The sequence below is a fragment of the Candidozyma pseudohaemuli genome, assembly GCF_003013735.1.
Source record: "Candidozyma pseudohaemuli strain B12108 chromosome Unknown scaffold00022, whole genome shotgun sequence".
Lineage (NCBI taxonomy): Eukaryota > Fungi > Ascomycota > Pichiomycetes > Serinales > Metschnikowiaceae > Candidozyma > Candidozyma pseudohaemuli.
In genome coordinates this window covers 115,186-134,720 of record NW_020194456.1, presented here as the reverse complement: position 1 = coordinate 134,720, position 19,535 = coordinate 115,186, and the positions used below count along the sequence as shown (strand labels likewise).

Below are 19,535 nucleotides of genomic sequence, written 5' to 3'. Positions count from 1 at the left end.
ATAAAATATGTTGAAAAGATGGTAAAGAGAAGTGAAGTTCGTACGTTATGCGTAATAGATGCTGTGACTCTCGCCATAAACGAGAGAGCATTTGTCATGGTCCACGTAATTCGTAAGTAAATGATGCACCACAACAATTACTCTGATGCTGAATTGTGAGGCATGCCATCCGTGTTCAGAGTCATACCGTCGGCATCTGTGGAGCCGATTCTTCTGACAGTGATTGTGGCACCGCCACCACGAGATCTCTGTTCGTTGTCATTATGATGGGGGGATGAAACCTCCTCTCTTCCTTCGGTGTTCGCACGATTACCGGCAGCTTGAGTTGAGGTAGACGTTGAGGAAGCACTAGGGACACACCAATTTTTGTGGCAATGCCAGGCCCTCATTTGGCATTCTCTGGAGCAATACTTGGTTCTCTTGCACTTTTTGCACTTGCTGAACTCACGTGGGTAGCTTTCCCATTTGCCACATTCGAGATTGCCGCACTGTCTTACGCCACCTTTGAGGTCGTTACGGCGGCAAGAATTTCTCATAATGACACCAGACCAGTAGTACATGTCAGTGCCTGCCAAGAAAGTGAATTTCTCCACCATGGGGAAAAGGTTGACCCTCTTGTGTTCGATCAAGGACATATCGTAATCGCCGTGAATATTGTCGCCATCATCATCAATGTCGAAATAAGCATAAGTTTCGTAGTTCCATTTTTCTGAGAGGTACTCGACTTCTTCTGCTCTCTTCTTGACGATGGTGTCGCTCAATGCCTGACACTCTGATTCGATGTGCTTGTTCACCTTTTCACTTATTTGATAAAGAGCAATTTCCCTATCCAAATCATTGACGATAGATTCGGCGTCAATGATTTGATCGTAAAGCTTGCTAAGACTTGACAGATCGTGATTTGACATGGTGACATTGTCTTCAAAACTCAGTAAGTACTCATTGACGTCACCGTCATCGTCCTTGTTTCTATGATCACTGTCCTCGGAGTCTCCGTCGTCATCTAAATCGTTTGCCTCCGCATCTTCAGTGAGGCGATCGTTGGGTTTATCGTACAAATCCAACACATCATCGTTAAGGTTGAAGTTATCATCGCGAAGATTTAAATCACTCAGCATTTGAGGCAGATTGGATGGGGATGCGTTGAAACGCTCGAGAAAATTTTCATTGTTGTCATGCCCGTGAGAAGATAAAATTCTGCCCTTCCGTGCTAGAAGAGCTTCACGAGCATTGGCAGACAAGTCTTTTCCTCCGTTGGTTGAGCTAGAACTTATATTGGCCTTCATGCGGTCTCCAGAGAAGCTCTTGTGCTTCTTATCCCTTATACTCATGTCGATAACAGTGTGAGTGTTCTGTAAAGTTTCCTTCAAATAGGGGTACTTGGAGATGTAAGCCAATAACTGAAGACACCAAACGACGTCGTCATCACGAGGAATCACGACACCAGTCTCAGTAAAGTTTCTGGGTGCGCTCTTTGCGTGAATCATATTGGTGATATGCGTGCTGCGCTCATCTTGGAGATAGAGGTCGGAAAGAAACTGCAAGTTGCAGTCCATTTCATACTCAATAGGCTCCCTGTAAGAGGGCTCTGGGCATTCTTGTTCCTTCTCCTCCTTGATCTTCTTGAGGATGGTCACAATGAGAAAACGACGACGAATGTCGTTGTTCACTGCAGAGCCCCGGCCGCCAAGAACAGCATCCTGGCCGTTCAAACTAGGAAGGCTATTCGTGCAACGTACTAGCCGGAGCATTTGATCTACTGTGAGGTTCTCATAATCCTCGCATGTAAGACTGTTGATGTGTAAGCCTCCCATGCGAGCCATAGCGTCCGCTTGAGTCATTCTAGGCTCGTACGGTAGCTGTGGCTGGCTCATTGTGTTCTCCCCAAGTTCCATGTTTTGAAGAGCGTTTGCAGCAGCTGCTGCGTTACCAGCAGAAGCAACAGCTGAGGCTGTGGGGGTGTTGATGTCAGCGAGTTCCTGACGGGGCCTGAGTTCCCCAAGATCCTGACGAGATCGGAGTTCCTCTCTTCTTACGAAATCAGGATGCCGCGTGCCACCTTCACCAAAATTCATATACTGCCCGTTCTGAGCGTTAGGATGCATGTACGGGCAAACCGGTGGTGTGGCGCCAGCTGGGACTAAGCTGCCTTCGTGAAGACTCATGTAGTTATCCAAAACCGTTGCAATAATCGGAAGCATGCCTGCCGCCACAACTTTCAGTCGAATCTTCTCAGTGCCACCTGTGCCGATCAAAACAAGACACTGGAATGCCAAAGTCCATTTCCATGCCGTGAGTAATTTTTTCTCCGAGTTGAATATGTTATCTTGGGCGTTGAAAGTGGTATTGTGACATTCGTGAAGGATTTCCACGAGTCTCTCGATACCGCCGTCGTTGGAAAGTGTTTCTCTGACTTTTGCGCTCGATGATACCAAATATGTTAAGTGGTTGAGGGAGTTGACGAGTGGTTTATCAGCGGTCACATCAAGCGCCCGCCGGTCGTAGAGACTGGTGGTGATCGTCACCGCGGCCCTGTTGTTTGTGATGGACCTATAGTTAGAGTCTCTCATGGATATTTGATTCTTTCGTTCCTTCTGATATCTTCTTTGTGTTGAGCTGGTTGCTTGGGGTCGCCACTGATGAGGCAATTTGGGTTGGCTTTTTTTGATCACGTGACTGACCGCACACGCCCCAGTAACTTTCCGCTGGCGCTGGCGATATCGGAGCGCCACCGTATGCAGGTTTAGATTTTGCAACCATTTCGCACGTGAGCACCTAGCAACGAAACCAACCCCGTTTGTTTATGAATCTGACACCTTTGACGGCCATTGATGGCCTTTCATCGTTGACTCTTTTTCAACAAGCACAGCATATTGCCCGCCAGATCCCAGAATGGCACAAGGCAGGCCATTACAACTACTCAGTGCCTCAGGGGCACGATGTCGGTGTGGACATCCACACAAAGGAATTCAACGGCGACTATTGGGTTGCTCGTGCAAATGGATTCGAGCAGTTTGATGCAAAGTCTCGGAAACATCTTTTCCATGTTTTGGACAAGTACGTGCTTGGCTCCACCTCCCTGCTCGATGAGTCTCACACTCTGTATGAGCTCGGATATATCCAGGAGTTAGCCGACTTCAAGGTGCATCCTTACGATCTCGGTGATACGGTCCCCGGATACGAGGGCGTGGCGTATTTGGCAGAGTTGTACTATCACTTGCAGTTTCCATTGAAGAAACGTAAGTTTTGCAACTTGGTGCATGTTCTTAGAGCCGAAGATGGCAATTCTGGCTATGTGATCAGTTTGGCGGTGGATCCGTCGGTGATTCCAGGAAACCCAAAGGAGCCGGCCTTCGTTCATGCAAGGTACACATCGGTGGAATATATCACCTTTGATCCAAAGACAAGTGACCTCAGGTGGTACATGACGACTTGCTCAGATGCTGGAGGAAACGTACCACAATGGCTTGCTAAGCTCACCATCAACGGCGTTGTCGCCAAGGACGTTCATCTGTTTCTCAACTGGGCAAATACTAAGTAGATTCGGTTTCAGAGCGGAGGTTGAGCCACACTTTGACATCGTCTCCCAAGCTGTCGAGGAACCCGAGATGAGCATAATCGTACACCGAGGATGTCCACAGGCTGGCGTCCCGAATGTCTTTAGGAATGATTTTAGGTTTTTGTTTGTGGCGGGAGTTGTAGTTGCGTATGATAACGATCGACTTGTGGCGGTGCCTAATGAAGTACATGAGCCAGTCGTTGTACTTGTTAGTCGAGTACTTGTGGAGATGCTCTTTGACGGCACCATCTTGAAACAACAGCCCCGCTTCTCTCACGACAAAGTAGTCCGCTAGCTGATCATGGAGATGGAAAAACGCGTTCTGGTACTGGTAAGATACCTGCGCCATTTCCTTCCCAATATCTTGAGGAACGTCTTGAGGAAGCCACGGAAGCGAGCTCTGAAATGAGCCTTCCTTCGTATCGTAGACTATGAAGAAAAAGTCGCTGTCTATCTCGTTCGATTCATTGTTTTCGTTTCTTCCGCTGATGATGTTGTTCACGGGATTCGGCAATGAGGAAATGCTGCTTTGAAGGGTCATTCCGCCAGCAGTCAAGGCGACACAGTCGTTGATTATCTCCAATGCTGGTTCACAAACATTTCTCCTGAGCTTCTCGAAGAAACTGGCATCGGCTAGCTCCTGGAAACTGGACTCGTAGATGAGGGTTATCAAGATACTATCCTCGACGTACATCACCACCAGAAACTCTTCAATAGTAGTGGCGCCATTCTTCACAACAGGCAAGTACACCAAAAGCAGGTAGATGTTGTCGTCTTCATCTGGCCCCATAATAAATTTACCTTTCTTGGGCTCCAGGGAGGTAATTGAGGAATGTTCCGAAGGTGTTGGCTCATGCTGCAGAGGCAGCTGTGATTGGTCTTGCTGTTGCTGCTGACCACGATAGAATGGGATCCACGTTGACGGAAGCTGCTCATTCACAGTCAGTCCAAGAAACTTGATACCATCTAGAGTTGTAGAAAGCGGCAGAACCACAAGCGTCTGGGCTAAGGAAGAAGGATGAAGAAGCTGCATAGCCGTGCTTGGGGCCAATTGAAGTGGAAGCGTCTCGTCAACTTCAGGCAGTGGCGAAACATCCTTACTATCTCCACCTGAAAACATTCCTCTAAACATCCTCCTCAGACCGAGTCTCGTGCTATCGAGAGCATCGTGATAAGAGAAAAATTCGAGCAATCTGTACACCTCGAGCACAGCGTCGCCATGGATATCCCCTGGATTCTTGTATATGAGACCTTCTCGTTTTGGTATGGTCTTGTCCAAGTTGGCCACAAATACCGCAGAAGGCTTTATTGACGCTTTCTCCCAGACGGCCTCAAGATCGGGTCTTTGAGAATCAGGAATCCTGACAGACAGGGATTTATAGGAGTTGCTGGGGAAAAACAGGAAAACGCCTTGGTAACAGAGCGAGTTAGGCCAGATCAAGGCCCGCTTTAGTCTCCTCGACAAGATCCCTTCATTGTAATTATTGATAAGCCCCATGTAGAAATCCTCGAGAATTGGGCCGTGCAGCTCCTGGAAGTTGCCGTCAAACATGCTTTCGGCCTGATAATGTAGAATCTTAAAGTAGCTATGGAACCTCTGTAGGAGCCTTTCTATCTGTATCTCCACAAGTCTTCTTTGCAGATCAGAATCTGTTGACAAGGCCAAAGAGCAGGCCATAAATATCCCCTTTTCAACTTCAACAACTACTATAGCACCTCCTTCCACACTGATAGTAGTAGGGCCGCTTTTCGGATTGAACTGGGTTGCTAAGGAACAAGACCCTCGGATGAGACCGACTAGACTCAATTGGGTGGATTTGTCTATCTGATTCGAAGGATCGGCGAAAAAAAGGATCATTTTATGTAGTTCTTCGTAGGACTCGGCCTTGGCCAGCACGAGCTCGGGACTATACATGCTTATGTAATTGATGGAGGGGGCTTTGGTGTTGTCATTTGCAATGGCCAGCCCTGACACGTCAGGCATCTGGATCTTCAGGAGGAGCCCTGTGATGTAGGATGTCATGTTTCAGTTGAAATGACCAGTAGGTGAAGTTGGTAGCTTGATGTTGATAACGCGCGCGGCGAGATGCACCTATACTGCTGCAGGGTGCTGGAATCGTCAAGGCCCGGAGGACAATGGAAGCCCGAAAGTTTTTTTGGAGAAAATTGGCAGTCAAAGAATTCTTCTTAAAGATTATGATTCACAAATTTCAAAAACTCCTTGCCACGATATCTTCGTTCAAAGCCGTCGCCTTCCCTCTACTTTTCGCAGCCACTGTCTAAACTTCTCCCAAGAGTACTTATGCCCAGAGGTCAACCCAGCCAATGTTCTTTCTGACGGCGTTAGAAAATCCCTCGTTGAATTTCACCCATATTCTGGCAGACTTTTCGGCCTCCTGGTCTATTCTGCTTTGTTCGGGATTATCATCCTCTTGCGACCCGGCTACTTCACCATTAGCATCCTCTTGCGACTTGGCTTCAGCTCCCTCTTGTGACTTGGCTTCAGCACCCTCTTGCGATTTGCCCTCTTCACCGTCAGTACCCTCTTGTGACTTGGCCCCTTCACCATCAGCACCCTCTTGTGACTTGGCTTCTTCACCATTAGGGCCTTTTGACTCACCCAGGGTATCTTTCTTCAAATGCATCCTTAAAAAAAAGTCTGGTGCACTCACTTGCTTCCTTGGCCGCTTTGGCTTTGGAGCCGTAGGAGCGACCCTCAGTGCAACACGCTTTACCCTTTGAGCCATGGTCAAATCAAATTCGGCTTGAAGGAGAGGAAACAACCAGTTACGCTTTGTGTTGAGCAACTTGCTCTTTTGCGTCAGTAAAACCGGCGCAGAGTCCGTTTCAAAAATGGTGATCGAGTCCCAGTTTGGTCCAAATGCAAGAGATACACTTCCTGTCTCCATGTTCTTCAGCGTTTCGAGCCTGAGGCCAAGCAGCTTGACAATATGCGCAGCTCGTTCTACCAAGCGTTGCTCACCCACACGTAACGTCAGCTTCACCCGTGAAGAGCCGGTATTCGGTGATAGCATGATGTCAAGCATCGGAAGGAATTGACATGCATAAAAGTCAGAGCTTGCGGAACAAGAGAGCTTCAAGCTGATAGGAAGGTTCTCGGTGATAGCCATGAGTATAGACTTGTTCTGCTTATTAAGCTCCATAGTCTCGAAGTCCAAGCTTTTTGCATTGGGTACTATCACTGTTTCATGATTTCTAGGCGGATCGATCTCACTGAAGAGAGACCAAAACTTGAGCGGTGCTAGCGTAGAGTATCCAGCTGGGTCACCACCAGGACGTGAATGGAACCTATCGTAGTAATGTAGCCAATCTGAGATTTCGGCAGGCCGTACGAGTGAGTCGTCCTGGAAGTGAGTTGCCTCGAGATACCGGTTGAAGCAGCCACGAATGACTTTGTCGAGCGAAGCTGAGGAAGTGCCTTCTCCTGATAAAAGCATATCGTAGACGTTTAAAGCGTCCTCGTCCTTTGAAAGATACCGGTCTCTTGCAAAAAGCCTATCCACAAGCGCAAACCAGGACACATTTTTGTCCTTCGAGGAGTAGTTACCGTTGTTCTTTCCGAGATGAAGAGCCTTGTCGAGTCTGCGGCCGGCAAATTGCATTTGGTTGATGCAAGCACGCATATCACCTTCACATGTTTCGAACACATCTGCAATCTCCTTCCTGTCCATTTGGAGGCCCTCTTTGTTTGAAATATCCATCAAGTACTCCTTGACGGTCTTTTGGGCGCTAACATTCACTCTTTGCATTTTACCGGGCCCTGAACGAGCGGTGGCTACAGGTCTTCTGAACCCCACGAGCTCACAAAGCGGACGTAGCTTTTCCATAGCCTTTCCCGAGAAGGCGTCGTTGGCAATGCAAATTATAGGCCTAGCAAGCTTGAATTTTTTAGAATTGACAATCTCCGAAATCACCCTCACCACGTCGTTGGCGTTGGCTGCACAGTCCACCTCATCTATCACGAGACATGTTGGTTTGTCCATGCACATCACGTCGTTCGAAGTAAGAGCGATCTTCATACGATGACGTAGCTTTGCGAGCTGCCTTGAATACGCGTTCGAAGAGCTATCACCACGGTCATTGTCTAAGGCGTTTGCTGCATTCACTTCGTAGACTCCGTAACCGGCCTGGTTGGCAAGAGCATGCACCGCTGCCGTTTTACCCACACCGGGAGGACCGTGAACGAGGAGCACTTTCTTCTCTTTCTCTCGGAGCCGAAGCCAGTGCATGATGGAACGGTAATGACGCTCGTTCCCTGCTGGACAGAGCGAAAAGAAGGCCTTAGGACGGTACTTTTCTGTCCATACACCGCTGTCGCCTTGAGTAGCTGATAATTTGGCCTTTTCGCTGATTCTGCTTCTCCTCACCTCGTTTATGGCGTCCCTGGTCGTTCTTCTCTTTTCGACCTGTTCATGGAGCTTATCCATGTCTAGGATGGTATCCGAGTAGTCCACGCTGACGGGTTGTGGTGTTCTCCTTTTGAGAAAAATCTTTTTTCCATTGAACAACTTTACTTCTTTTGAGCCTTCAGGCCTGTTTTCAGAGACATTCTGCTCAGAAGGAGCTTGAGTGAACTGAAGCGGCGAGCCTGGATCAGCCTGGGGCTGGCTTTGTGAAAACAAGAGGGAATCCTCGATTCTGATTGGCTCCTCGGGCTGTGTTTGAGGCTGAAACAAGAGGGAGCCTTGCATATCGAAGTCCATGATGAGTGGGTTTCGAAGGTGGTTTGAAATATCAACAACGCGACGCGCGGTGTAGGTATAGGACGAGGGTGCATCTTGGGGAGGTGACGGATGAAGAAGGAATGGTTTGAAATACTTTTTTGAAATAGATTTGTGAAATGTTTGGGAGTTTGATAGAAAAAGACGGTTTTTGTTGCAGAAAGGTATAGTTTAGATTTGGGGTGGGTGGTTGGATTGGGTGGTGAATAACTTTTCGCAGCCATCTCCAAGGAAAGAAGCATGGGTCTACAGAAGGTGTGATAAGGAGGTAGAAAATGAATTGTGAATAGTGGAGAATTGACAAAACAGCTTCATGATGGAGGTTAAATAGTTTTTTTTTTTTTTTTAAAATTTAACGTCAAACTGAACGAATTGTATGGGCCTACTGATCGGACTCAAGCAGGTATCGTAGTGCAAGGATACACACATTCTTACCATATATCTACTCATGCAAAACACAAGATAACACTGATTCCGCCTTTCTAGGATCAATACTGGAGAATTTTGACATCAACAAAAATCCAGCTTTTTCTTGTGAATGTTTGCGTTAGTACTTGAGAGCTACCTCACTCTTACCACCTTGCATAGATACCGTTAGGAACATCACTTCAGGCGAAAAAGCCTAACTTTAAGGTTTTGGCGAATCGTAACCGAATCAGCAAAACTCACAATCGACCGCCAATTTCACAAATCCTCCATATCCACAAAAACCTAGCCCTCCATGGTCCGCCAAGGAACCATGACTACACCGTTCCGACACCGTTTGGACAACCAGCAGCCACCTCATTACCACCAAACCCACCAAAATCCAAGTTCCCACAACACCACAAAAACACCACAAATCACAAAACACCACCTTCTCCTCGCCCTCCAGATCCCTATCCTTATCGCTTCCATCGACCATTTAGCACCCCATGCAGCCGCATCCAACCACAACCCACAAATCCACAAACAAGACCAAACAAGACCCAAACAAATCAAAAAATCAGAAAAAGAAAGCCCTCCACAAAATCAAAAAACTTCTTCCAGAAAAACGCCCCTCCAAGAAAAACCCACCCTCTGGCGGATCGGATCCACCATCTTGGCTGGTGTACATGGCCGCGCAGATCCACCTCACTTAAAACCAACCTCAACTTCCTTTTCTTCATGGGCCCCATCGTAGTGAAACGAGTGAGGCTCGCCGTGGCCGTGGCGGTGGTGTTGGTGTTGGGAGTGGTGATGATTTCCCAAAGAAGCAACCACAAAATCACCAACGACTTTCTATCCAGCGTCAAGGCGTACACGGAGAACGTGCCTGGGTTTCTGAATCCTAGGCCTGACGAGATAGACGACGCTGACGTTAGCGACTTTTTGGGCGACACGCTGGAAATCGACCAGTACGAGCCTAGGCCGGAAAACAAGTACAACGACGTGGATCACGAGACGGTGGTGCCTTTGGAACCGTCCTTATCCTTGGGCATGGGCATGTACCCAGACCCCACGACATTCCCAGAGGTGCCTGCCAAGAGCTACCCGAAGATCGGCGCCTTGGAGGACCTGAAATTCACCGACAAGTTGCCCTTCCGCATCTACTCCCACAACATCAAGAACGGCGGTACCCACAAGCTCGAGCTAGGGGAACCCGTCTGGGAAACACGAAAAACAATGGTGGTGGCGTCGATCCGGGCCCACTATGCCCCGAACATGATTGTGGCGCTTCAGGAGGCCCAGAAGTTCCAGATTGACGATATCTTGCATGGGCTCAACATGATAGAGGAGCCTGGGTCCCAGTGGAAGTACTACGGCGGCGGCAGAATCGACGGGAAGCTGATGGGCGAACACGTGCCGTTTTTGGTCAAGGAGGACGAGTTTGACGTGGTCTACGACGACACCTTCTGGCTCAACGAGAAGAACCCCAGAAGACCGTTGGTGGGCTGGGACGCCAAGTACCCACGAAGCGCCACGTACGTGACCATCAAGCACAAGAAAAGCGGCACCTACCTCAATTTCTTCAATGCCCACTTTGACCACAAGGGCCTGACCGCCAGAGACGAGTCGGTGCAGTTGCTTATGGAGAAGATGTCCAGCGTCAACGAATGGCCGTCGTTCTTGTGTGGTGACTTCAACGCCAAACCCAACGAGGAGTGCTACAAGAGCATCAGCAAGCAGTACACGGACGTGCACACCATCACCTCCTCCTACAACTGGTACGGCCATCCGGACTACTCGGTGACCGGGTTCAGAGGAAACTACCTCAAGGACGCCAAGCGCATAGACTACATATTTGCACCCCAACACATTGTCAAGGCGCTGGAGACGCTTTGTCTGGATTCGGTGGACGGGTACCTGCTTCAGCTCCGCGGCTACGGTATGCTCCATTCCAAGTTTGGCGGCGTCTACATGAGCGACCATCGTCCGATCATGGCGGATTTCATCATGAAGAAGTGTTGAGGGGAGACTGGCCGGGGTGTATAAATAAAACGAGGAGGCCATCGACAGTCGGCAGTGCAGCACTGTTTGCCGGGCTGGATTATAGACGAATGGCTGCCTCTGAGCATAGACTAGAAGTCTAGACATAAGGAACAAAGAGGATATGAAAGCAGGTACGCATCTGTAGGAGTGGGTGGTATCTATACTGATTGGCTGCGAAATCACCAACCCCCAACTATCACAAACCAAAACGGTCCGATTTCCCTAAAATGACCATCAAGTAATCAGGAAGGTCAAAATACGTGACTTCCAAAACCTCTGCCTTCAATTTGACTCCCCCATGTTCGATTTTTCAGTCTCCACATTCATCAGCCCTACCACTCATACGACCAAACAGGCTGCGAAACACAATCACGTCAAAACCACCAACCAAGCCAAAAGCAACGACCAAATCCTACATTAAATAACTCTTCAAAAAATCACCATCCATTCCAGTCCCTGTCGGCCCCAGGTATCCCAAAAATCCAACACCCCAATCCTGGGTCGTGCACACCCTAAAGAAAAATTCTCAGTAAGAGCTCTTCACCAACTAATACCACCACCATGTCTTACGACGATATCGAAAACGCCACGCCCGACATTGTGATCGGGTCGCAGATCCCCGAAGACGATGACTTGGTGTACGAGCACGACGTCGAGTCTGGCGGCGAAGAGCCCGAAACAGAGGCTCCAGTGAAGGAGAAGAAGCTGGTGGCTTTTGCCGGTTTGGACGATGAGTTCGATGCCGAGGCGGCCCAGAGAGAGTTTGAAGAAGGAGGCGGTCTTCCGGAGCAGCCCGACGATGTGGATCTTTCCACCTTGACCCCCACCTCGGCCGAGATCATCAACAGACAAGCCACCATCAACATCGGTACCATTGGACATGTGGCCCACGGTAAGTCCACCGTTGTGCGTGCCATTTCCGGAGTGCAGACCGTTCGTTTCAAGGACGAGTTGGAGAGAAACATTACCATCAAGTTGGGTTACGCCAACGCCAAGATCTACAGATGCAGCGACCCCAAGTGCCCTGCTCCAGGATGCTACCGTTCGTTCAAGTCCGACAAGGAGATCCACCCCAAGTGTGACATTCCTGGCTGCGAGGGCCGCTACAACTTGGTCCGCCACGTGTCCTTTGTCGACTGTCCCGGTCACGACATTTTGATGAGTACCATGTTGTCTGGTGCAGCCGTCATGGACGCTGCTCTTTTGCTTGTGGCTGGTAACGAGAGCTGTCCACAGCCCCAGACCTCCGAGCACTTGGCCGCCATTGAGATCATGAAGTTGAAGCACGTTATCATCTTGCAGAACAAGGTCGACTTGATGAGAGAAGAATCTGCCTTGGAGCACCAAAAGTCCATTTTGAGCTTCATCAGAGGTACCATTGCCGACGGCGCTCCGATCGTGCCCATTTCGGCCCAGTTGAAGTACAACATCGACGCCGTCAACCAGTTGATCTGCGACTACATCCCTGTTCCTCCCAGAGACTTCATGGCCTCTCCTCGCTTGATTGTCATTCGTTCCTTCGACGTCAACAAGCCTGGTGCCGAGATCGAGGACTTGAAGGGTGGTGTCGCCGGTGGCTCCATTCTTAACGGTGTTTTCAAGATTGGCGACGAGATCGAAATCAGACCTGGTATCGTCACCAAGGACGACAGCGGCAAGATCCAGTGCAAGCCTATTTTCTCCAACATTGTTTCCCTCTTTGCCGAGCACAACGACTTGAAGTTTGCCGTCCCCGGTGGTTTGATCGGTGTTGGTACCAAGGTCGACCCTACTTTGTGCAGAGCTGACAGATTGGTTGGTCAGGTTGTCGGTGCCAAGGGCCACCTTCCCTCCATCTACACCGATATCGAAATCAACTACTTCTTGTTGAGAAGATTGTTGGGTGTCAAGACCGAAGGCCAGAGACAGGGCGCCAAGGTGCGTAACTTGGAAACTGGTGAGGTGTTGATGGTCAACATTGGTTCGACTGCTACTGGTGCCCGTGTGGTTGCCGTCAAGGCCGATATGGCCCGTTTGCAGTTGACCTCTCCAGCATGTACCGAGGTGAACGAGAAGATCGCCTTGTCCAGACGTATCGAGAAGCACTGGCGTTTGATCGGCTGGGCCACCATCAAGAAGGGTACCACCTTGGACCCTGTTGCATAGGCGATTTCACAGAACAGCATCTCTTGCACGGCAAGTCTCTTTCTCTCTCTGTATTTATAGTCATTCATATCCGGAAACGAGGTGCTGTAGGGCTTTTCTATGTCATGAACAATATAAACGTCATATATAATGCTACTCCATGTAAGTCTCAGCTATCGCAGGCGAGAATGTGTTGGTAGTCGCTGCTGCTGATGAACTTGGGGTACGAATCGATCTCCATGAGTCTAAAGATCGATTTGGCAATCTGACGAAACACCCTGTGGATGTCTTCAACCAAGGCCACCGTCTGCGTCAAATCACCGTTTTCATATCGGAAATAACTTGGTTTTTCCAGGCTGGCAGGGCTGTCTAATTCAGTGATGTCTAGCTCACCCACGAATCCTTTTTCAACCATCGGCGTCATCATATAATCAACAGAAGGCAGCATGGGCCCTTCCAACGTCATGAGGTTCTGGGCATCTTGTCGAAGCTTGTAGTCAATATTCAAGTCAAATTGCAGGTCTGGACTGATGTACGCTGAGTAAAGTTGAAATGCTTTGGAGTAGAATTTGTTGGTGTGAAACTCAATTGCATTGCGGACCTTGATCTTTCTTGGACCATCTTCGAGTGTGTTATAATGCGAGTAAAGCTTCAACACTTGTTGCTCCAGGCTGTTGAAGTCCGAAAGCTGAACATATGCATTGACGTTTTCGACACATCTTTCCTTCTGCATGTGCATCTTGAACAAGAGACGTAAACCGGGGTCTTTGAGGATATTTTTAAGGGAGGGTCCCTTGTAGGAAGCGCCGATTTTGATCTTGTTAGAAGCATCCAGTAGCAGCTCACCTCGAGACTTCTTACGACGACCCCAGTTACAGACTTCGCTGCCTCGTTCAGTCAAAACGTAAAAAGCATTTCTCTCGTTCAGAAAGGTTTCATCATCCAAAGTGATCGGGCGTAGTAAGTTTGCCTCTATGAAGAGCTTGGCTATGCTAATGGCCTCAGCAGTTGTCGTCACACTAGAGCAGTCACAGAGCCATTGGACTATCGCCTTACCTGAGACACAATAATCCACCATAACTTTCTTGTCATCATTGATGAAAGTCTTCAGTTTGAAGAGCCTCACGCCGGTATTGGATACGTAGTATTGAACGTGCGAGTCAGACTCGGGATTAGTGAAGTACTTGTGATGAAACGGACTCACACACTGGGTCGTCGACTTGTCTTCCAGCGTCAGAAAGCAATCTCCTTCGGAAGAGCTAGAAAAGTCAAACGTGTCTCCAGAAGTGGTGTCGTAGAAAACACAAGATGCTGCATCAGGAGCCTTCTCCGAGGACCAGATGTTGGGACTCGGTCCCATTACCCATGAGAATAGAATGTGCACTAAGTAGCTTGAGTATAAGATGCTTTCACTAGCGGGGGATCGTTCAAGCATGAAGAGCTCCATAGTATTGATGTTGGACTTCACAATTGCTGGCATGCACTTAGAAGGCATACCGATATTCTGACAAAAAGCGTGCACTAACGCTGCACCTTTTGGTGTGACTTGAAGGGTACCATGTCGGCTAAGCTTGGCTTCAGTCCTCGAGTTAGGGTAATGAAGAAGTTTTGCATCGAAGAACTTTCGAAGAAGATCAAAAGCAAGATTGGGCTTCATGCTATATGCAACGGTAGTTTTGGCCATTCTGAGCTCAATATCAATGGTGAGGTTGCACAATTTCTGCACTGCATCTTCAACAGTGAAAGTGAACGGTGGTGGTGGCTTTCCAAAAAACGAGGACTTTGGTTTTCCACGACGATCATCGAGATTCAAGCCAATGATCAATGCCTCGAATACGTTTGAAAAGCTTTTTCCAGCGGTGACGTTGACCTTCTTCACTTCCTTTGCCGAGGTGTCCAGTGATCTCCCAGAAGAAATAGAGCTTGTCATTGTCAAAAATGCAGACACAAAATGATGTCAAAAGTTCGCTTCCCCTGGTTTTATATAATAATTCAGGCACGGGCAAATTTTTGACACAAGTCAGCTGAGATTGTTTCAGACTGCTTATAGATGTTTCAGAATGAAGATATTTTATCGTAAATATGCACGATCCAGCAAAAGTGTGCGGCGCTATCCACTAATTACAGTGGCTTATCTCGCGCTTCGCCAAAAATGAAATTCGTAGAAAATAATCGAAACTAGAGCTTCGTGAGCTTCTTGTAGAAGTCGCCATCTGGAATAAGCTGGCCTAGCTCCTCAAGTGTAATATCAACTTGTAACGTTTTCGACACATCCAAAACCACCTGCTTGTACATATTGAGATTATTGTTCGCGTTCACCTCGTTGTTGCTGGTGATTGCATCAAAGAGGAGCCCGTATTTGTAGAGATTGTCCCAGCAATCGCGCATAATTTTAGACGAGAGAATCCTCTGGTTGACCTTGATACCTGCAAGGACGGTGTTGTCAATATGCGAAGTGTTCGAGGAAAGCGTGGTGGCCTCGGCATTGAACTGTTTCATCATGTCGGTGTACTCCTTGTATGCCAAGTTGAAGTTGACCTGTGGAACCTCAGATTTGACAATCCACCGTGATGCCGCTATGGTAAGTAGAAGTTCTGCACCTGACAAGGATCGAATGATTGACTGAACCGTTCCCGGGGACTGCATCAGGATGTACGCCTCCAACTTTGATTCGTTAAAGAATGGCTGAGATGGGCTTAGAAGTGACACAGGAACCATGAAGCTATTATTTAGATCTTTGTAGCTTTTGGTGGAGAAGAAGATTTTGTAAACGACCCTGGCAAGTTTGGAAGGGCGATCAAACGCTTCGTCGATGTTTTGGTTCCATTGTGTTGGGTACGTTACGTCCTTGAATTGGCTCATGGCCGATGAATGCACCTTTAGGGAGAGCTTTGCGCTCGCCCAAAAATCCTCAACAGAAGTCGGCAAGTGTGTGGTGATGATACGTTGACTGAACCGACTGCGGACCCTCTTTTCGAGAAGCTCTCTGGTAGTGAACTTGGTACCCACACCAATTACACCGATGGGGATCTTGGAGCTCTGTGAGAGCTCGAATAGGTTGTAGAGAAGGGTTTGCTTGTTGGAGGCAGTGAACATCTCGATCTCGTCAATGATGAACACCACGGGCGTGGAGCTTTTGAAGTCCTCATCAGACTTGTTGGGAGAAGCGTTTGAATCCAAGGCCAAGAGGACGTTCGTCACGGTGTCACTGATGGCACGCTGCTCGAAGGTCCTGGTTCTGTCATCAGTCCCACTGGTATTGAGATCCAACTGACGGGCAATCTCTCTAAAGGCGAGGTTGTCGTCGGTGTGGAGAAGAGCATTGAGTTTGATTATGATGAACAGCTTGCCGTAATGCTCTCGAAGACTCGAAAGTGCACGATTCACCACGAGCGTCTTTCCAGTGCCTCTGGGGCCAATGAGAAGAGCTGACGTGCTTTCACGATCACCCACTGTGTGTTGTAGCACCTTGTGGACATCCTTGTATGTCTGGGCAAGCAGGGATTCCTCGAGCGCCGGGAACTCCCTTCCTGTCAATTGAGCCATCACCGTTCTTTTTAGTAGCCGTGTATCGTCAAGACCATCAGTTTCGTCCAGAACACTGTCGTTTGGTTCCCTCTTTCCAGCAAATGAGCCATCGCCATCTTGGCCAATTGCATCATCCGCATTCTCATTATCACCCCCTAGATCTCCATGGTCATTACCCTGGTCCAGTGCGTTATCAGGCTGACTTCGTGAGTTCTCCAGATTATGCGACACGTCCTTCTCCACGGTCTCTTCGGGCCGATCTGCGTCACTGGCCTCTTCCTCCTTCTTGATCGAATACCCCTTGGGTAGCGGTATTAGCCTGACGCGTTTTTGTGGTTTCACGCTCTGGCGTAGTTCCTCAATACCGCTAAGACATATGCGTTTGCGGGGCTTTTTCTCGGTCTCTTTGAGTTTCTTGAGCTCCTCTATGCCTCGGAGTTGGAGCTTCTTGCGTGGCTTTGTTGTGTAGTGCTCGTTTGAAGCAGCTTTATCGTTGGCATCGAAGAAGATCTCATCGTCAGATACGGATTCCTGGTGTACAAGCTCAGAACGGGGTTTTCTTTCGTTTTTAAGGCGCTGGACAAATTTATCCTGTTTCATCTCCTCGAGCAGGCTTCGTTTTAGGGACGCAAACTCCCCGTCGAAATCCAGAAACGACATGTTGATGGTGGTATGTTTTGATGATGTGCGCGCTTTACAATGGATGCAAGTGATGGTGTTGATGTTCAGGGAAGGTGGATAACAAAGGGTGGAAAAAAAGGAAAGAAAAATTGGGACTTGAAGGATTTTGATTTTTGGGGTTTTTGGTGGAATCAGAGGTTTTAGAGAATTTGGCTACGTAAGGTGAATACTGATATCCTATTTGCAACCACATCTACAAGCGTAGCATGTCAATTCTGAGTATGTCACCAAACGAACTGGTCAAAAAGTCAACGTGATGTGAGAACGTCAAATTACTAGAATCTTCAACATCTACAACCAAATTCGAAAAAATCCAATTTTTGAACAATTCTCCATAGCAGTATGGACCCTGCGACTGACACTCATGCATCAGAGTGCGTTTTCCTAGGCTTAACACCATGCTTATGCGTCAATTTGCAGCCATTCCAAGATGCCACTGGAAAATGTGCTTTTCTGTTTCAAAGCATTGATCCGTTTTTCTCACATACTCCTTTTTTAACCTTTTTTCATGAAAACCCTAAAGTGTGCCTCCCTTCACGCATTGCTCACCACAGACACCATGCTGAGTAATGCACAGCAACTGACCGAAACCATGAAAAATTTAAAAAACCAACCCATCCATTCTTTACTACCTAAAAGAAAAACGCCCCCTCCTCATTTAAATATTTCCCGTTTGCCCCCCACAGCTTACCCCCACAGCTCACCTCGATCTCCTGCGTGATATCCTTCCTCACCAACTACTCTCTTCTTATGGAATCAGTCACCCAATTACCAGAGCACGTCACCAAGTTGCTCAAATCCAAGCGATACGTGCACTTGGCCACGTGCAACGCCAACATCCCCCATGCATCCTTGATGAACTACACTTTCTACTCCAAAAACGACAAGCCTTACATAATCATCAGCACCCCCAGAGACACGACGAAATACCGCAACATCGAGGCCAATGAAAACGTGTCTCTTTTGATCCATGATTGGGTCGCCGGAGACGAGGAGGTGGCTCCTCCTACAGGAAGAAGAAACTCGTTGTACGAGCTTTTGGCCAACATGAACAAGGCTGAGATACGCAGTGTGTCTGTCATGCTCAACGGAAGAGCCCGGGTGATCGACCCAAAGTCGGAGGAAACGGACTACAAGTTCTACAAGTCGTTGCATTTGAACAATGGCTTGGTGGACGACGCTCAGGCCGAGACGTTTATTCTGAATGAGTGCAACAGCATTGTCTTGATCACAGTGGACCTGTGTCAGATCACGGACACGAACAACAAGGTCCAGACATACGAACTTAGCTAATATACGAGGTAGCAATTGATGGTTGAGCAAAAAGCAAAAAAAACTGCCGGCCCCAGGAATCGAACCTGGGTCTGTTCGGCCACAACGAACTGTACTGACCACTATACTAGACCGGCGTGCTATGGAGGAAAGGTTGGGGGGTTTAATATGAAGAGATGTTTGAACAGATCTAGGAATTTGCAATACTTGATCAGTTTAATGTTTTTATTGAGGTCTAAGGATTACGCTGCTAGCGCAAAAGCCTCTAAATCCACGATTTGATAGAAATGCATATATCTACCGCCACAGTCAGTATTTTTAGTAATTAAACCAACAAGTGTATTAAAGACAGTTCAATGATGTAGCGAAACTACTTTCAGCTCCTTGGGACTCGGTGGTGTCTATTTATGCTCTTGACACTCCTCATCATCCTCAGACTGTTAGGATCGCGCAGACCAGTGTTCCTCTTTTAACGATTTATTAAAATTAAAAGAACGCCAGAAGAACAAAATCATTTCAACAAAATCTACATACTTTTAAGGCTTTTTAAAAAAAATCGCCTCTTGCAGCAAAAAAAAAAGAAAGACGTCAACTCCTCAACATGTTTTCAACAGAAGCTGAGTGAACCCTGGGAATGCGACAAAAGAACCTCTCAAGCCATAAAGTCTCTGAGTCGCTGCTGAATTTTCCATAGTTCAGGCAACTTCATGTCATCGTGCTTAGGATCAGCCACAGCTATATATCGGTACATTCCCAGAATCGAAGGATACTAAAGTTGATCATTCAATCCATATTTCTTTCGAATCAGGTACGTTCTCCTGTCTTGACAATATGGCTCAATCTTTAAGTTCATAGGACACATTTTAGTCCATATCTCCAAGGGAATTAGGCCTCAGGAAGTCAGGTTTGTGCCACCAATGCGTTGACACTTCACAGACATTGTATTATTGTCCTGTTGTTTGATCTCATGATTTCCTTATCACAGAGCAGACAGGTTCGGAGTATCTCTCATTATCATTGCAAGGCACATATGGACCAAAATTGAAGAAAAGGAAGGCGGTAAATCGTGTCGTTGTGGTCACTCATCTACGTTAAGCTTTTCACACCTCCCACTACTTTAGCAGATGAGCAAAACACTGGGGCTTAATTGGTGGAAGAGAATCTTGAATCATCTTTAT

The 19,535-nt window shown here is 47.8% G+C and overlaps 9 protein-coding genes and 1 non-coding gene across 10 annotated transcripts; 4 read left to right on the top strand and 6 right to left on the bottom strand.

Moving 5' to 3' along the window:
• Positions 1-137: 137 nt before the first annotated feature.
• Positions 138-2,570, bottom strand: MUB1 (Mub1p; the record flags this gene model as incomplete). The annotated part of the gene is made up of 1 exon (XM_024860479.1): positions 138-2,570. The coding sequence occupies one exon, from the start codon at positions 2,568-2,570 to the stop codon at positions 138-140; it is 2,433 nt and encodes an 810-aa protein (XP_024711400.1).
• Positions 2,571-2,803: 233 nt separating this feature from the next.
• Positions 2,804-3,428, top strand: C7M61_005168 (uncharacterized protein; the record flags this gene model as incomplete). Its single annotated transcript, XM_024860478.1, has 2 exons — positions 2,804-3,366; positions 3,404-3,428. 2 exons carry the CDS (start codon positions 2,804-2,806, stop codon positions 3,426-3,428), a joined length of 588 nt encoding a protein of 195 aa, XP_024711399.1.
• Positions 3,429-3,533: 105 nt separating this feature from the next.
• On the bottom strand, positions 3,534-5,582 carry C7M61_005167 (uncharacterized protein; the record flags this gene model as incomplete). The annotated part of the gene is made up of 1 exon (XM_024860477.1): positions 3,534-5,582. The coding sequence occupies one exon, from the start codon at positions 5,580-5,582 to the stop codon at positions 3,534-3,536; it is 2,049 nt and encodes a 682-aa protein (XP_024711398.1).
• Positions 5,583-5,859: 277 nt separating this feature from the next.
• On the bottom strand, positions 5,860-8,283 carry CTF18 (Ctf18p; the record flags this gene model as incomplete). Its single annotated transcript, XM_024860476.1, has 1 exon — positions 5,860-8,283. One exon carries the CDS (start codon positions 8,281-8,283, stop codon positions 5,860-5,862), a length of 2,424 nt encoding a protein of 807 aa, XP_024711397.1.
• Positions 8,284-9,447: 1,164 nt separating this feature from the next.
• On the top strand, positions 9,448-10,731 carry C7M61_005165 (uncharacterized protein; the record flags this gene model as incomplete). Its single annotated transcript, XM_024860475.1, has 1 exon — positions 9,448-10,731. One exon carries the CDS (start codon positions 9,448-9,450, stop codon positions 10,729-10,731), a length of 1,284 nt encoding a protein of 427 aa, XP_024711396.1.
• A 582-nt stretch (positions 10,732-11,313) lies between these two features.
• On the top strand, positions 11,314-12,897 carry GCD11 (translation initiation factor eIF2 subunit gamma; the record flags this gene model as incomplete). Its single annotated transcript, XM_024860474.1, has 1 exon — positions 11,314-12,897. The coding sequence occupies one exon, from the start codon at positions 11,314-11,316 to the stop codon at positions 12,895-12,897; it is 1,584 nt and encodes a 527-aa protein (XP_024711395.1).
• A 148-nt stretch (positions 12,898-13,045) lies between these two features.
• On the bottom strand, positions 13,046-14,806 carry SST2 (GTPase-activating protein; the record flags this gene model as incomplete). Its single annotated transcript, XM_024860473.1, has 1 exon — positions 13,046-14,806. The coding sequence occupies one exon, from the start codon at positions 14,804-14,806 to the stop codon at positions 13,046-13,048; it is 1,761 nt and encodes a 586-aa protein (XP_024711394.1).
• Positions 14,807-15,054: 248 nt separating this feature from the next.
• ORC4 (origin recognition complex subunit 4) lies at positions 15,055-17,064 on the bottom strand (the record flags this gene model as incomplete). Its single annotated transcript, XM_024860472.1, has 1 exon — positions 15,055-17,064. One exon carries the CDS (start codon positions 17,062-17,064, stop codon positions 15,055-15,057), a length of 2,010 nt encoding a protein of 669 aa, XP_024711393.1.
• Positions 17,065-17,835: 771 nt separating this feature from the next.
• Positions 17,836-18,378, top strand: C7M61_005161 (pyridoxal 5'-phosphate synthase; the record flags this gene model as incomplete). Its single annotated transcript, XM_024860471.1, has 1 exon — positions 17,836-18,378. The coding sequence occupies one exon, from the start codon at positions 17,836-17,838 to the stop codon at positions 18,376-18,378; it is 543 nt and encodes a 180-aa protein (XP_024711392.1).
• Positions 18,379-18,422: 44 nt separating this feature from the next.
• Positions 18,423-18,494, bottom strand: C7M61_005160. The gene has a single exon. It is a non-coding gene; the product is annotated as a tRNA-His (tRNA).
• Positions 18,495-19,535: the final 1,041 nt, after the last annotated feature.